The sequence below is a fragment of the Aulostomus chinensis genome, chromosome 9 (assembly GCF_037954235.1).
Source record: "Aulostomus chinensis isolate RoL2024-O1b breed Wild chromosome 9, RoL_Achi_v1.0, whole genome shotgun sequence".
Lineage (NCBI taxonomy): Eukaryota > Metazoa > Chordata > Actinopteri > Syngnathiformes > Aulostomidae > Aulostomus > Aulostomus chinensis.
Window position 1 is genome coordinate 19,622,939 of NC_141328.1, and position 16,178 is coordinate 19,639,116.

At 44.3% G+C, this 16,178-nt stretch overlaps 2 protein-coding genes across 4 annotated transcripts; one reads left to right on the forward strand and one right to left on the reverse strand.

Moving 5' to 3' along the window:
• Nucleotides 1–344: 344 nt before the first annotated feature.
• On the reverse strand, nt 345–8,051 carry znf341 (zinc finger protein 341). 3 transcript variants are annotated; one of them, XM_086212729.1, is made up of 17 exons: nt 8,035–8,051; nt 7,659–7,743; nt 6,850–6,960; nt 5,766–5,956; nt 5,156–5,305; nt 4,727–5,053; nt 4,278–4,461; nt 4,089–4,179; nt 3,918–4,008; nt 3,612–3,789; nt 2,705–2,967; nt 2,411–2,619; nt 2,190–2,286; nt 1,874–2,006; nt 1,619–1,730; nt 1,470–1,540; nt 345–1,371 (listed from the first exon to the last, which is right to left on the reverse strand). In XM_086212729.1, exons 2-17 carry the CDS (start codon nt 7,687–7,689, stop codon nt 818–820), a joined length of 2,793 nt encoding a protein of 930 aa, XP_086068855.1. In that variant the 5' UTR covers nt 7,690–7,743; nt 8,035–8,051; the 3' UTR covers nt 345–817. The 3 variants fall into 3 exon arrangements, with proteins under 3 accessions (XP_086068855.1, XP_086068853.1, XP_086068854.1); XM_086212727.1 differs by having other exon boundaries at nt 4,089–4,182; XM_086212728.1 differs by lacking the exon at nt 8,035–8,051 and having other exon boundaries at nt 4,089–4,182; nt 7,659–7,843.
• Nucleotides 8,052–8,212: 161 nt separating this feature from the next.
• e2f1 (E2F transcription factor 1) lies at nt 8,213–16,100 on the forward strand. The gene is made up of 7 exons (XM_086214096.1): nt 8,213–9,498; nt 9,666–9,765; nt 10,866–11,085; nt 11,230–11,382; nt 12,114–12,228; nt 12,312–12,594; nt 13,099–16,100. Exons 1-7 carry the CDS (start codon nt 9,247–9,249, stop codon nt 13,338–13,340), a joined length of 1,365 nt encoding a protein of 454 aa, XP_086070222.1. The 5' UTR covers nt 8,213–9,246; the 3' UTR covers nt 13,341–16,100.
• The last annotated feature ends 78 nt before the right edge of the window (nt 16,101–16,178 follow it).

A 16,178-nucleotide genomic window follows, 5' to 3' on the forward strand; every position in this document is an offset into this window, starting at 1 on the left:
TACGAGTATTCAAACGGGAAGAGTTCACTTTCATGTAGAAAATATTGGTGTTTGAGAGGAGTTTCTAGCTGGATAAGACAAGATATCCTTAAAATTGTGTAGTTGGCTAATAAGTTTACAATAAGTGGCTGTTAAGTGACTCTTGATTTAACTTGTATTGCATTTTAGCTAAAACTCGTGAAATCTTGGAAGCTATGTGAGTGAAAAACAGAATTTAGACCAGAAATAGAAGTCATGCGACAACTTTAAAGAAGACCAACAGTTTAATGAGCTCATCACTGAATCTTACCTGAAGCTACAGGTTGGCCGGCAGCTCTCTGTCAAATAAACAGTTCAGAAAGTGATGGAATATTGACGACCTTTAATGACCTCTCAGATCTCCAACACACTCATCGCCCATATCACACTTGTACACCAGCAACTCACACGTGAGAAAGCTTGACGTCAGACTGAGCATTCAGACAAATAAAAAAAAGTTAAGAGTGCAGTTTTACGGAATATGCAGCTACATACCGAGTCAAATTATATAATTTAGTTTTTTCTACATAAAATTACAGATGATTTTGCCATTACTCTTGACACTGACATTTTAAAAGCTTGCGCAACACAGTTGTACATGAAAATGCAGTCCACTGGTTATTTGGGTCTCAGATCGACTGGTTAACTTCATTCTCATTTGCAGTCAAAGATAAAAGGCAGTGCATTCAATTTAAATAACGTTTTAATTTAAAACAAATGATTTCCTAGACTCATCTTTTAAATTTAATGTTCGTTGGTCCACGTCCAGGAAAAGCTCCCTCCGAGGGGATGAGTGAATCTACAAACACGTCTGTGGTAGACGGGTCAGTTCCGTGCTCTGAATGGGCTCCAGCGCCTCTCCTCCATGCTCCCCCCTTCCGTCCTCCCGCTCTTCTCTTGGCATCCGCCCTTCAATGGCAGTGATGGACAACGTGGTCTGACAACCCTCCTTAGTTCTCCTGTCCTCCTCCTCCTCCTCTCCCAGAGCTTCCACCTGCTCTCGGCTGTCCTTTGAGCTGTCGTCCTCCCCTCCATCATCTCCACCAGTCCCTGTCCTCTTCACTTGCCTGTTGAACCTGCTCCCTCTCCCATCCTCCTCTCCGTCCATCTCCTCGGCCGTTTGCTCTCCTCCGACCTCGTTTCCCTCTGTCTCTGCAGTCCTCTCGTCGCTTCCTGTCCCGTTCCCTGCTGCTGGACATTTGTGGTCCCTGTAGTAACTCTGTCTGGTGAATCCCTTGTTACACGCAGAGCATCTGAAGCGATAGTTATCTGTGTGGGACTGTTGATGTTCCAGCATGTGAGCCCTGCGACTGAACGCTTTCTGACAGAAGAGACACTTGTAGGGTTTGATACCTGGAAGAGAGAAGAGTTTACGGTCTACAGCCGTGGTAGCAACATGATGTCTGGCAGGTTAACGTGTTCACACACGAAATAGAAAATCAATGACTGACCAGAATGTGAGAGAATGTGGGCTTTCAGTTTGTCTGGTCTGTTGAATTCTTTGGTGCAGCCGACATGAGTCCTGAAAGAAAAAGAATGAGAAGGATGGAAAAGCAGAAAGGAGATGAAACACTGACGTTCAATACTAAACGAGCCTCACCTGAAAGGACACTTGTATTTCTTGTAGGGTTCATGGATCAACATGTGTCGCTTAACTTTGTCCTTCCTGTTGAACGTGGCTTCACAGAGGGAACATTTGTACGGTTTCTCACCTGGAGGAAAAAGTACACGACTGTGGTTGAATTACAACGGTAGCCACGGTGACGCTGCCACTTGTAGAACCAACTCTCTAGTAACTTGGCCAACAGCCTTCACGCTAAATAAAAAGATTAAACGAATGAGCGTCTTTCCTGACCTGAGTGGATTCGTGCGTGCAGTTTGAGGTAGTGCTCCGTCTTGAAGGCCTTCTTGCAGATCTGACACTTGAACCTCCCCCCAACACCGTGAGTAGGGAGGTGACGCCTGAAGTATCTCTCACACGGGAACACCTGATAACCAGGAAAGAGAACAAAAACACACGCCACACTTAAGTCATGAAAGTCAAGATGAAATACTCAGCACGGGATTGGCAGCTGTCACAAACAATAGTTTGTTTTTAGGTGAATGTATTACAGTCAGAGGGCTCATTAACACGGTATTTCAGGGAAATGGAATCAAGTGTTTGTGAGTACCTTTTGACAGTGTGGACAGGGAAAGTTGTGTGAGGCCGTCAGTAAATGCTGCTCCAGGGCTTCCTGGGTAGAATATCTGCTTTGACATTTCACACACCTGAAGGAAAACACGCAAAAATGTATAGAATCACACATCAAATGAGAGCAGTAAGAGCAAAACACACATTATTTCCAAGCTGCAGTCTGATACTGGGCTCTCAGGGATGAGTAGCTGAGCACACCTGTACACAGTGGTCTCCTTGCGTGTGTTCTGCTGTGGGCAGAAGCAGTGGGAGTACTGGTGGACTCCCAGCTCGAACAGCGAGGGGAACACCTTGCTGCACAGGTGACAGCGGTAGGTCAGCTGCTCCTGGTGTGTCCGGATGTGCTCAAGGAACTGATCTAACTTCTGGAAGGTCTGGGAGCAGGACTTCAAAACACACTTATAAACCTGCAGAGAAACGGCATGCGAAGTTATCACGGTGATGTCATATCTTATGTAGAATGTGATGCTCGAAGACACACACTGGACGCACCTGCTCCCCTTTGTGCTGGGTCAGGTGGGACTTGAGCTGGAAGTAGGTCTTAAACTTGCTGGCGCAGAACTGGCACTGGTAGGAGCTGTCAATCACCACGATCTGCTTGGTCTGAGCCTGGCACTGCTGGTTCTGGTTGCACTGCTGGTTCTGGTTGCACTGCATCTGTGTTTGAGGATGCCCGTTCTGCACCGCCTCCCCTCGGCTGCTCTCCAGATCGGCCTGGTTCTCCGCCGCATTCTCCCCCAGCTCCTCTGAAACTTCTGCAGTCAAGCATTGTATTAACCGGGATGGGATGGAGTTGGAGATCTGATCCTGGGTCAGTTAATGAGAACAACTACCTGTTGCGGGACGATCATGAACCAAAATAGAGACGTTTGGTGCCTCTAAGCAACAAAAAGTGACTTTAGCTTGTGACCTCAACAGCGACCTCTGCCGTCACCAGTGAGAATACAGGGAGGTTCAGGTTGAAGCCTTAAGCTCGCATCTCACTGCAGCGGATATATCTGAGGGACTACCCCATGAGAAAGGCGGCGGCGGCAAAGAGAGCTGAAGCAGAAAAGGGGGAAGCTAAGCTATAAGCTTCAAACAAACTTGGAACCTGATGGATGATTAATACATGTTTATTTGTTTTGAATGCAAAAGCTACCAGGTTAAATTCTTCCGTAATTTGAACGGGGATAATACAATTTAATATTTTGGCTCTTCTAGACTTTTAAAATGTTATTGGAACACACACATCCAATTATTACAGTAAAATGAGTCATTTCCCAGGGGTTGTGAGGCTGGGAAAAACATACCATTTTGTAGCCGCTTCTTTCACAATGTTAAATGAATGTGAAAATCTATTTTTTCATCATTCTTGTCCACAATGTCAGAAGTGTCTAACACGCACGTGTTAGCGTACCTGTGTGAGCTTCCTCTTCCTCTGCCTGTGATGGAGCGACCTGCTGCTGCGGCTCCTCCTCCTCTTGTTCACCCGGCTGCTGCTCCCGTGTCCGATCTTCCTCATTGGCTGACACCGGAACAACCTTTACTGTGATTGGTAATCTGGACACGGTGCTGGCCACACCCATAGGCCACACCTTCAAAACACAAGCACCATGGTTGTAGCAGGCACATGCTAGGGGAATGACTCATTAGATACCTCTAAACAATTATTGGCTCAGATGAAGAGTTAAAGAAAAAGAATTTCATGATTTCATTTCTTAACCTTGTGTGTTTGCATGTGTTTCTTCACGTTGGACTTTTGAGCGAAAGCCCGACCACAGACGATACATTGAAAGGGTTTTTCGCCAGTGTGGCTGTGAAAAGAAAATAGAACGAAGCTTCAAGGGGACGGGGTGGCTTTCCTCTGGGTCGGTTTTATAAACGGGCGACTCACCTCCTGATGTGCTGCTGAAGATCAAAGTTTTTGGAGAAGATTTTGTCACAGAAATTACACTTCAGCTTTGGACCTTTACCTTTAAGCTGCTCTGCTGTGGGAAAAAAACAAAAACAAAAATATATCCATTAATGTTGGTATGACACAGGTTATCCAGGTTATCTTGCAGTGTTAGTTTTACACACTGACCTGTGGCTCCATCAGGGCTCTTCTTGCTGCTCCGTGGTCGTTTGGGGATGATGACCTTCTCGAAGTCTCCCAGCTCGGTCAGATTGGTGGTGATGCTGCAGGTCTTGGTTTTAGTGCCCTGCTTCCCAGGGCTGTACACCGGAGGGGTGGTGAAGGACTGGCTCTCCACACACTGACTGGGCACCTGAGGGATGGAAACACACACACACACACACACACACACACACACACACACACACACACACACACACACACACACACACACACACACACACACACACACACACACACACACACACACACACTCCCTGATTAAGTGCTCTCACGCTTTCCAATTTCAATCTTGTGCTATTCACTTAATTCCACCATATTTGAGACCCTACATACATTTTCTGCACACATTTATTACTCTGGTGCTAAGCTAACAGCTATTAGCAAGCTTTACTCACATGCACAGGATGGAAAGGCTGCAGACCCAGCGTGTGGATCTCTGCACTACTACCCCCCGCCATGTGTGGCAGTGTGCTGTACACCTGAACAACTGAATTGCTGTGGCTGGCGGACACCTGCGACGAGAGCGGCTGCTGGGTGGGCTCTCCAGCAGGGAGGGGGTGGGCTGGTGTCTGGCCAGAGGGTAGAGGGTGGGAGGATGGCTGCTGCTGCTGTTGCGGCTGCTGCGGCTGCTGCTGCTGCTGCTGTTGTTGGTGATGATGGTGATGGTGGTGGTGGTGGTGCTGGAGATATGACACACCAGCTGTGTGCATGCTCAGGTTACTCTGCCATACACAAAACAAAAGACTGAGTACGAGAGCAGCAACATGAGACATAGCCGTTTCTAGCTATTTCAACAGTGAGTGTCTAAAGTTGAGTGTGACTACCTGTATAGGCGTCTGCATGGCGGCCATTGGCTGGTCGATGGAGGTGAAGGCTGAGATAGCTGACATGAGGATGTCATCACTGACCAGCACGTTGCCTTGGACCAGAGTGTGTGTCAGAGGGGAGGGAGGGACTGTGATGTAGGTGGAAACCTGGCGGATGATAGGATGCTATGAACTAGCAGCTAGCTCGGTGTGATGACTTTTGGAGTTTTGTTTAGCCACTTGTTAATGACTGCTATTTTTAAAGAAACATTTTTAAAAGATACACATGGATGTGTTTTATGCTGTTTATGCCAAAAATACAGAAATGCCATAAGCTAGCGTTTTAGCCATTTAGTCAAACATCAGCTGACTTAAAGAAGATTGAAGCATATATTCAACAACTGGTCGCGTGTAGTTCGCGTGTTTTATATTAGGTGAGTTTGCACAGGTTTTTTCAGTTACTGTCACTCTGAGTTTAATAGTTCATCCAGTCAATAGGTTGTTTTTGTTCCTTCAACAACAACTCAGTTTTCTTGAATAAACACAAAACTGAGCTCCTTAGCAGTGATTTTCACTGATAGTAGCTACAATAACGCTAACTTTTCTTTTTCCTGGGTCCATTTCTCACCTGTCTGTTGGCAGGGGTCTGAGGTCCAGAGGTGATTGACGGGACTGGCGTGTAGGCGTTCGTGGAAGCCAAGGACACTGTGGAGAGGGAGGGGGCGCTAGACTGGCACTGCTCCCTCTTGTGGGCCATGAAGGCCGGGAGAGAATTGAACTGCTTCTTACACTTTCCACAAAGGAACACATCCTCGTCATCTGTAGGAAAGCAAAAACGCACAAGAAGTTGTTGATGACTTTGTAATTGTAATTTTTGTCAATGATTAAAACTTAAAAAACAACAACAAAAAAACTGGTCCTGCACAATTTCACGTGACTCCACCTATAACTTAGTCTCCTGGAGGATTCTGTATCATTCTCTCGTCTCTCCACTCAGCTGGGACCAGTTTTTCTTGTAAGACCCTTTCACAAACATGCATTACAGAACCTTCAGGGGCGGGGCTAAAGGTAAATGCTGACAGGAAATGTCAACTGGGAAATAATTTAAACTCAAACTGGATCTAGTTTGTAATTGGTTTGATAAATCAGAATGTACCAGCACATCCATCCATCCATTTTCTTCCGCTTATCCTGTTAAGGGTCGTGGGGGGGGGGGGGGGGGGGGGCTGGAGCCTATCCCAGCGGCTTTCGGGTGAGAGGCAAGGTTCACCCTGGACAGGTCACCAGTCCATCACAGGGCCAACACATAGAGACAAACAACCATTCACACTCACAGTCACACCTACGGTCAATTTAGAGTATCAATCAGCCTCGTCCCCTCTTGATGTCTTTGGACTGTGGGAGGAAGCTGGAGTACCAGAGAGAACCCACACAGGAGCAGGGAGAACATGCAGACTCACACAGAAAGACCCTGTGCCGGAGCCAGGACTCTGACCCTTCTTGCTGTGAGGCGACAGTGCTAATCACTGCACCACCGTGCCACCCGTACCAGCACATGTTTATGATTTTTTTTCCCCAATTTGTCACATTTGATAATACAAACATCCTGATACCAAAACTTGGAGCTCCTCCACTGGATATGTACCGCAATGATATTCTACACAGAGATCAGTGAAACTGGAGAAAAATCTGACTAAATGGAGAAAACTTACCCATAGACTGGATAGCTGGCGTCCCAGAGACGCTCTGGTTATTCGGGTCAGGAACACCGCCCTGGCCATCCAGCAGGGACTGGACTGCCAAGACTGTCTGGTTGTCCATGCCTGAAAACAAGGATGGAGGATCCTAACAACATGACACATACTGACGAGCTTTGCCGCATGTTGTGCGCTCCGCTGAAATCTGAACATGATCACTTAGGTTTCTGAATTTTCTTTAAGAAAAAAAAACAAAAAACAAAAACAATCTTGTACTCACTTGGCTTTTCATTAAATATAAACTACCATCCGCTTTAGCTACCTTTTTACAGACTTTAAATACACATGGAAAATGTATACAAATGTAAAGCTAATAATAATAATTAACACTCAAGGAGGTAAATACAGACAAAAAGTTTAAAGTAGTCGTGCGCTAACCTGCAAATAAAATAGTGTGTCCATGCTGGTATATTATAGGAGTATTACAGTGTGTTTTCCCCTGAAGGGCCTGCAGCTGACATATAAAATCCAGTCTGACTCGCTGTAAGTGACCCGCATCACTTCACGGCCTGAATGCAGCAGAATGAGTACATCTCACTGTCTAAACATGCCCATCAGCTACGGACCGTCATATATGTGTTCGTTTGTTTACAATCCATACACAACCTATAGCAAGGTGTTCTCGCAAAAGAAGAGGCTTTAAAATTCGTTTTTGAAAGATTTTAGGCTTACTCACATGCGCCTGGGTTGTTAAGACTGTTTAAAATAGAAATTCACACTTTATTCAAGTCGTAATAATGTGATAATGATCATAAAATTCCTACCTTCTAGCACTTCAAATATTGCCTGCGCCATCTTGGGGATCTCCTGCTCAGTGATAGGTGCTCGATTATCAAGGGCTGGCTGCTGCTACAGCTCGCGAAAAGACGGGAAACAGTAAAACTTAGGAATATAATATTCACCGTGGGTCAGTTTTTGTGTACTTGAATGGATGAAATTAGCGTGGTTGCTTTCTCTGTCATAATTTCATTTCACTTGCAACACACGAATTAAAATAAATGAGACACTCGAGTCTCTGTTGAGAGAATGTTAGGTTTTACTAAAGACCAGTGTGTGATATCATGTTATTTATATTACATGTAAATAATATCAATTAATTAACGCAATGCTGTAAAGTTTTTCTCCTTAGAAATCACTTACGCGCCTTCAAATCGAAAACTCTGTGCTCGGTAAAATGACTGACACGAGCACGAACCAATCACGGCTCCTTTGACTCGTCTCGCGGAAGGTGCAGCTTCTCCACCAATGGGAAGCCTCACACTTATGCACGTGCCCCTTTCGCGGCAAAAAAGATTTCGCGCGAAAACCGTCCCAGCCTTGTTTGGATGTAGATCAGCTGGGACAATAACAACAATAACAGCGGATAACAGCACCGGGAGGACGCTTTTATTTACGGAACGGACGTGGCGTGAAGCTTCACCGGACCCTGAGTGGCTACTTTAACGGATACTTGAGTGTTTCCCCGCTTTATTTCCTTCTATATCCAGTTTTGTCGGGCTGCTTCCTGCGTGCCCCAACAAAACGAGGGATAGCCGTTAAGAACTTAGCTAGCATGCTAATCTGCCCTATATTTTCATATTGGACTTTATCTCTGTGCACACGGCTGAACTACCTGCTACTTCGATCCCCTCAAATATGTATTTGACTCATAGTGAAGGCGATTGCTTTCTTACGTGTTATATTTCGTTAGCTTACCCTCGGGAAGCTGATGCAAAGTTTTAATCGCTTTTTAATTGAGACCTGTGTAAAGTCAAAGGAGAACTAATATAGTGTACTGGTTGTAAATGGTTAATTAATCAGCTGTAGCGGCGTGTTCGTTCACTTGAGTGTTGTTAGGACACTAGCTAGCTGGTTAGCCGCGTTGGTATCCGTGTTGGGGGCAGTGTGGCCTGGCCTCGCCGCTCCTCTCTACTGTGACACGACAGATGAAAACAAAAGATTAGCTTGCTAGCTCGCTAACCATTATCGTCTCGAACTATTATCAATTTTCTGTGCTACACTTGCGAGTTGTAATACATTTAGCAATATTATCATAGATTTGCCGAATTTCCTGTTTGGCAGAACGTCCTGTCCCCTTCCACTATTAGTGTAAATGAGTTTTAGCACGTTGCTTCAATAGGATATTGCTCATGTTAATATTGTTGCTCGTTACGAAACAGTGAAATTCACAAAAGAGGAACTTTTTTGAAGAAATGTCTAAAAAGGTTTGTAAGGAAACTTTCAGGGAGTTTCACCATTGGTCCTTAAATTCTCTGACAGCAGCACAGTCAACTATTTAAGCAGCAGCATCTGGGTTTGTGACCCACCCCCACTTCCACAGTGCAGTCAAGGGTCAGGGGGGGAGACACTGCCATGTCAGAGGCTCTGATAACAGGCCAGACATCGGAGGACCTGTTGGCTGACTTTGAGACTCTGCTGAACTCTGGGAGTATCAACCTGAGCGAGGACCATCAGATAGTGATCATCACCAGCCCCAGCAATGAGGGGCTCCACCCAGCTGTTGCGCCCTCGAGCACAGGGGAAATCCTGCTGTTTGCTACACCCCAAGGGCCTGCTGACGTTGGGATCCAGGACAAGAGACGTCCAGCTCTGGGAAGACCTCCGGTGAGGGGATGAGAGGGAGACTGATGGGGTGGTAGAGTTGTCTTGACACAGTTGTATCAAAATGAGTATACGGATGTACTTTTACCTGCTAGATGTTTTTTTGCTGTTCATCTATTAATTAGTAGGTTATTAATATTAATACGTGTGTATTTGTTTGTTTTTTTCAGGTGAAAAGGAAGTTGGACCTGGATAGTGACCATCAATATGTCAGCACGACTCGACCATCCACCGGCCAAGCACCACCCTCCACGCCAGCCCCTCCGAGAGGTACACACACACACACACACACGCTTACTATGCTTTTCAAGAGCAATCACTGTACTGTCCCACAATCGGTTAGCGGTGATGGCGAGTGTGCAGTGCATTGTAGCACTGACACCTCGGGGGAAGTGCACATTGTACAAAGAAACAGAATAGTATAATAACAATAATAATAATAATTATGTCCCAAAATACAACACTGTCTCAAAAGTTGTTGTCTTTTGAAGACAAATGCTACTGAGTCAACATCAGTTTCATTTCCTGTTGATCAACAAAGAGGAAATAACCACAAAACACTGTTTGGCAGGTGAAATGTAATTTTTATGTTAAATCAGCAGCCTGATATTAAGATATACTGCATTTAACATGTCAGCAAACTGAGCGATGAGGGAACAGCATGTAAAACTGTTTCCTGGGAAAAACTGCTGCACACAAGTGTCTCGTTTCTATGACAACAATATCTTAACAACTTGGATGATACACCAGCATCACGCATCTAATTTAATTTTTATTTTTTTTCTACCACAAAGCCGGAAACAAATGATGCTCGCACCCTAAAAACCTAATGAGCACAGAAACAGCGAAACGGTGATGTCACTTATCAGGCTGATGGTTGTAAAGCGAAGAGGATGTGTGCTTGTGCCCGAAAGGATCCACGAATGAGCGAGTTCCTGTAAATTTGGCCGTCTTTCATCAAATTGCTCGAAAGGTTATCCTGGTAAAAATCATTCCCTGTATTTAGAGTTGTGGCGTCAACTCCACTGTCCACTTCAGTTAGAGTGTTTTTTTAAATCATCTATCTGCGGTTTTTGGTGTGGACAGGGCTGAACTGGTTTAAAGGATGCTTTGTATGCAGTGTTGACACGTTTTGAAGTTATTGAAGCAGAATTTGTGTGTTTCGAATTGTTTTTCACAGAACTACACGCAGACAAAGAAAATAAAATAGCCAAATAAAATGGAAGCTTAGTTTAAATGAATTATTATTTCTGGGATTTGCACCTCTGGTCCCATAATCTCTTCAGAGAGAGGACTGGAGTTGTAGTCACATGTATACTATGATGAGGTTCTAGTTTACTGACGTGGTTCGTTCTTCATTTTCCTTCAAGTTCCTCGATCGGCGACAGAGAAGTCGCGTTATGACACGTCCTTGAACCTGACAACCAAGCGCTTCCTGGACCTTCTGTCCCAGTCGGCTGATGGCGTTGTGGACTTGAACTGGGCCTCGCAGGTCCTGGATGTCCAAAAGAGACGCATCTATGACATCACCAATGTTCTGGAGGGAATTCAGCTCATTTCCAAGAAGTCCAAGAACAACATCCAGTGGCTGTAAGTATATCACAGTGAAATGTTGCGGTATCTGCTAATAAAATCACAGTTGTACAATTAGAACACATAAGGTACAGATAGAGTAAATAAACCTCAGTACAGCAGTAACATTATGATTGCTTTGTGCACCCCCACCCCTCACAGAGGTAACCGTATTGATGGAGCTGTGGTTGCTCGCCATAAGGAGTTGCAGCGGGAGGTGTGTGACCTGACGGACGCAGAGGAACAGCTGGATGAACTCATCTCCAAATGTAACTTCCAGCTGCGACTGCTCACAGAAGACCCCCAGAATAAGAAATATCCTTTCTGACGAGTGTCCTGACTGATTAATCTGGATTAGAGGGTCTGATGAGTGCAGCCTTCGAAGGTTTTCACAGATAAACCTGACAGTGGAGACGTAAACAATCGATACACAACAGTGGAAGCGAACAAAAATTGTCCTTCAGTACTAAGATCAAAGTGTTGTAGAGCAAAGAACACACACGCCCGCCTGCCTGGCAGTGTTCAAGCTTTGAAAATGAATGAAACAAACCTAAAACATTGTGTTGTGCTGCGCAGAGCTGCAGAAGGGGCGGAGCAATGAGCAAGACAGCTTGGAAATAGCGTGCAGTTTGGGGAGGGCGACAAAGAGAGGAAAGGGAAAAAATAAACTGATAGAGGTCGTGTCTACTCTACGGCTTCAGTGTTATTATTTTTGAATAAAGTTAGTAATCAGTAACCCCTGTTCACTGCTTCTTCTTTTTTTTTTAACTCAAATGACATTTCCCGCTGCCGCCAGCCCAGAGTCAACATAAAGTCGCTACAGTGTATGTAGCCACGTTAGCTTCAGTCATCGCAGTTGAGTTGAGCTATTTTGAGCCTCACAAAGAGGCAGACAAGTGCTGTTAACCCCGAACATGCTGAGATTTTAAGATCTACACGCTTCATCAGAGGGCTAAAACAGAGGAGGGAAAAAAATGCATTTGCCAATCAGTGTATCCTGGAAGTAGGATCTGTCAGCATGTGTGTGTTCCTGAATGGTCCATCACGCTGGGCTATGTTCGCTGCCAGGACCTGAGGAAGTCATTTGACTCCCCGGACCAGCTGGTCATGGTGATCAGGGCTCCACCAGAAACCCAGATGCAAGTCTCTGAACCCAGCGAGGTGAAGCACTTAACATTCTAACATGAGGGATCTTGAATGTGATCAGGTTTTCACGCCTCCTCTCATCCATCTGCCCCTCTCAGGGTTACCAAGTTTCTCTGAAGAGCACGCGGGGTCCCATCGACGTCTTCCTGTGCCCAGAGGACAGCTCCGGCGTCTGCAGCCCAGTGACGGGAAGTAGCCCCCTGAAACAGAATGCTGACCCTTCCCTGGCCCCGCCTTCCACACATCCCAATGACCAATCACAAACCAGACCTACCACGACAGCTCTGGATGGGGGTTTATCATCACCAGCATCCACGTCGTCAGCGGTGACGGTGGTCTCCCAGCAGGACCCGACAGCGCTTGTGTTAGGTGGCGACACAGGTGAGTGGTCACGCCTGTCAGGCAATAAACCGCAGGGTTTGGAATTAAAAAAAAGTAATCTTACAAGTTCTCCATCAAGACCAGCTTGTGTTCTATTTTAGGGGTCAAGCACCATTCAATCGAAATCCAATAAAAGTACCCCAAACTGTAGTTACAATGAAGGAATTTAATATCTATTTGATGTGATGTCAGTCAAATCAGTTGATGTGCAGGTCAGTACCTCATCATGTTCATAAAGGATTTCTGATTCTGATATCACCCTGGTTCCTCTCTAATCTGTATCTGAATTGATCAGAACCGATGGATGGAAAGGCTCCCCGCTTGTTTCAAACCTCTTTGGGACATGTAAATAACTGCAAGCTCTGTTATCAACAAGAGTATCGATTTTAGTGTTCATAAAGCCTTGAAGATCCGATTGGCTGCTGTCATGGAGTATATTATAAACGTTTAGGACGACGTGGTGAATAGTATTACATGACATCATTTTTCCCCTCCCTGCGACAGAATCCCTGCTGGGCAGCGACCCGTTTTCGGGTCTCGGAGACATGCCCGACTTCGACTTCTCACCCCTCTCCTCAACGGACTTCCTGAATGGGGAGGGTCTCCCTCTGCCATTGGATGGTTTCATCAACTTGTCCCCTCCTCACAGCCACGACTACCACTATGGTTTGGAAGACCACGAAGGCATCAGTGAACTGTTCGATTGTGACTTTGGTGACCTGTCGCAGGTTTGGGGGGAGAGTTAGTCAGAGGAGAGGAGGGTGCATGTCGCCGAATCCATCTAGATTTAGGAGGTTTTCTCTGTTCCCTGAACTTCTAAAATAAGGCTTGGAAGTTTAACATGAACCCCGAGGTCAGATTTTAGAATTTAGGGTGTTGCAAAGGTTGCCACCCTAACTGGAAACCCCCCCCCCCCCCCCCCATAAAATAGTACAGCACTTCTCTTTGGCCATTTAAAGATAATAAGCCAATACCTTAGCTTTAGTATAGCTATTTAAATTATTTATGTCATTTTTTTATATATATTTTCTACCAAGTGAGGTTTTTGTTGATAATGTTTTATCCAAGTGGGCTGTGCAAGTGTTGTTTGTGCATGGATTGCAGACTTGTGGGATTTTTTTTGTTGTTTGTTTGTTCGTTCGTTTTCAAGTTTACAGCTTTCAGTTAAAGCTGCTTCAGTAAAACCAACAGGAAGAGTCAAGGATGGATTTTCCCCAAGTCATCTTGGAACATTTGGTGCATTTTTCCACACCCCCCCCCCTTCACAATCACCGAAGTAATTCAAAGCACAAAGACTTGTCTGCAACAAACGACCTGTTTTTAAAACACTGGAATCTTGACAGATGATCATAACTGACAGTTCTCTTCAAGGCGCTAACGAGGTTTGCACATTTAGCCCCCCTTTTTTCCCCCTCCATCCTGTTATCATTGCTCCATTTTAATTTCAGTCAGTTCTGTTAATTTTAGGAAGCCTGACCCTCAAAAAAAAAAGTTTAAAGATTACAGTGACATTTGTAACTAAATTCAAAAATGCACTTTTTTTCTTTTTTTTAAAGGAAAACAAAAGTTTTCCAGGTGTATGCTAACATTTAACATCCGCAACCAATTATTGCGCTAAGCTAACTAGCCTAACATTAAGCACATTTCCCGAAACAACTCGGTGTGTTCCTTTATCACCTCTGGAGATCATCCGGGCTCAAAAGCCATTTTTCGAGAAGTAGAGACTCCGTAGTGTGAAAAAACAATGTGTTATTTGTTGGGAAATTGCATAATGAACAGTCAACATGTTTTTCGTCTGTGTGTGTATATGTGTATATGCTAGTGATGCTAGCGGGTATCTGGAATGTGTTCTTGTTAGCTAGGCGTTTAGCCATAGTCTCAGGTGTTCGGAGCAGAGCAAGGTCTTAAATCGTTGATGCAAAAATATACGCGAGGAATTGTTTGATATGCGTTTCATGGCTTGATTGTTAATTGTATTTACGTTTTGTTTTTGTTTTTTTGTTGTTTTTTATTTTTTATTTTACAGGTTTAGAAAATGCATGAAGGCAGTTGTGTTTCTTTGTCAGTCCACTCGAGGCCTGTGTACTTTAGAGCCCAGCCATGCAGTGCTCACGGCTGTTTTGAGTCCGAGGGTTCATTTTCAAGCCTTAAAATCAACAATCTTAACAAGTTCTTCTCTCTAACTTATTTCTACAGTCGTCACTTCAGGCTGTACATCTTTCTATACTTGCCTTTCTTGTTTTTCTTCAGAAATCATATAAATAAGCAGCAATAACAAACATATTCTCATAGATGATGAGATGAAATCACTGTCCTGCCAAGTCTGAAATGTGTCTCTTTTTCCTGTTTTAAGTTATCTAAGCTAATGTGTGTTTTGATTCCTGAATTTGTGGGGTTTAATATGTGTGTGTGTGTGTGTTGCAATTTGTTGAATTTTGTATTTATTTGAAAAAAAAGGGGGGGGGGTTTAATAGAGAGGTGGAAAAAAGGTACAAAATGTTGAATCAGTTTTGAGGTGGGAAGGGACGTCGCTTTTTATTCGTTCGATCCGTACTCATTGAACACAGGTGTCCTATCAATGCTGAAAATGTTCCTGTTTTATTTGTGCATGTGCAATCATTGCATGAGTAAATAATGCCAAAAAAAAAAAAATTCTCAGTTTTTATCCGCATCTCGTCTGATCTTAAAGTTTCAGCATCCATATTTCAGCGTGTCGATGTTGTCACATTTGGGTGCCTCTGACTGAAAAAAACAACAACTTGTAACCGAAGGTTGTTTTCGGTGTGTGTGTGTGTGTGTGTGTGTGTGTGTGTGTGTGTGTGTGTGTGTGTGTGTGTGTGTGTGTTTGTGGCAGTACAGTAAATCTTTTGTCTCGGGGTGAATGTGATGACCTCCAGCAAGCCTTAAAATCTAGCTTACATGTGAAGAGCGCGATCAGCTGACGGCGGCCGATGCTGTCGGAAGTCTCTTTTTTTTCTGGTTTTCTGCAGGACAAATGCAGTGCCTTTTTGAGGGTAATCGTTCATTTTGTGCAGGATTTACTTTGAACGGGCTCTAAATAGTGCGCAGCGGGGTTGGAATCAATTCACCTTTTAATTCGAATACCTTCGAAAGATTCATTTGTAGAGGATCAGTACTGGAAAGAATGAAATTAACGCATGTACGTCATGCTGCTTCTTCTGAATTGATAGGTCCTTACTGCATTGAATATGATCTTTGATCCCCGTGATACAAGTTAAATTATCTCTAAAAAGCTTCATCCACCGGTAGTAACAAATCTGCTGAGGCTGAACTGGCTCCACCCCTGATTCACTGGCTGTTCAAAGTGATTTTTGAAAAGAAAACAAACTTATTCAGCAACTAAACAATCACTTAATGTTGTCAAGTTTGTTTTTTACAGATTTTATTTTTGTCGCTACACACAGTATCTGGTTTTAAAAAAAAAAAAGGTTTGTACGTGTGAGTTATTAATGGATCCCAATTCGCCCTTTTGTATCAGATTTGCTTTGACAAAAATAAACTATTTTGATTTGACTTTCATCTCGTCTTTGTTTTGCAGTGAAGAGGTAAATGCGACTTCCCTG

Coding starts and splice junctions, on each gene's coding strand:
- znf341 (XM_086212727.1), bottom strand. CDS start 7,689: ATGGCGCAGGCAATATTTGAAGTGCTAGAAG. Junction 6,961..7,658: donor AATATTTGAAGTGCTAGAAG/GTAGGAATTTTA, acceptor CCTTGTTTTCAG/GCATGGACAACCAGACAGTC. Junction 1,731..1,873: donor GCACGCACGAATCCACTCAG/GTCAGGAAAGAC, acceptor TTTTTCCTCCAG/GTGAGAAACCGTACAAATGT.
- e2f1 (XM_086214096.1), top strand. CDS start 9,247: ATGTCAGAGGCTCTGATAACAGGCCAGACATCGGAGGACCTGTTGGCT. Junction 9,766..10,865: donor CACGCCAGCCCCTCCGAGAG/GTACACACACAC, acceptor TTTTCCTTCAAG/TTCCTCGATCGGCGACAGAG. Junction 11,086..11,229: donor AAGAACAACATCCAGTGGCT/GTAAGTATATCA, acceptor CACCCCTCACAG/AGGTAACCGTATTGATGGAG.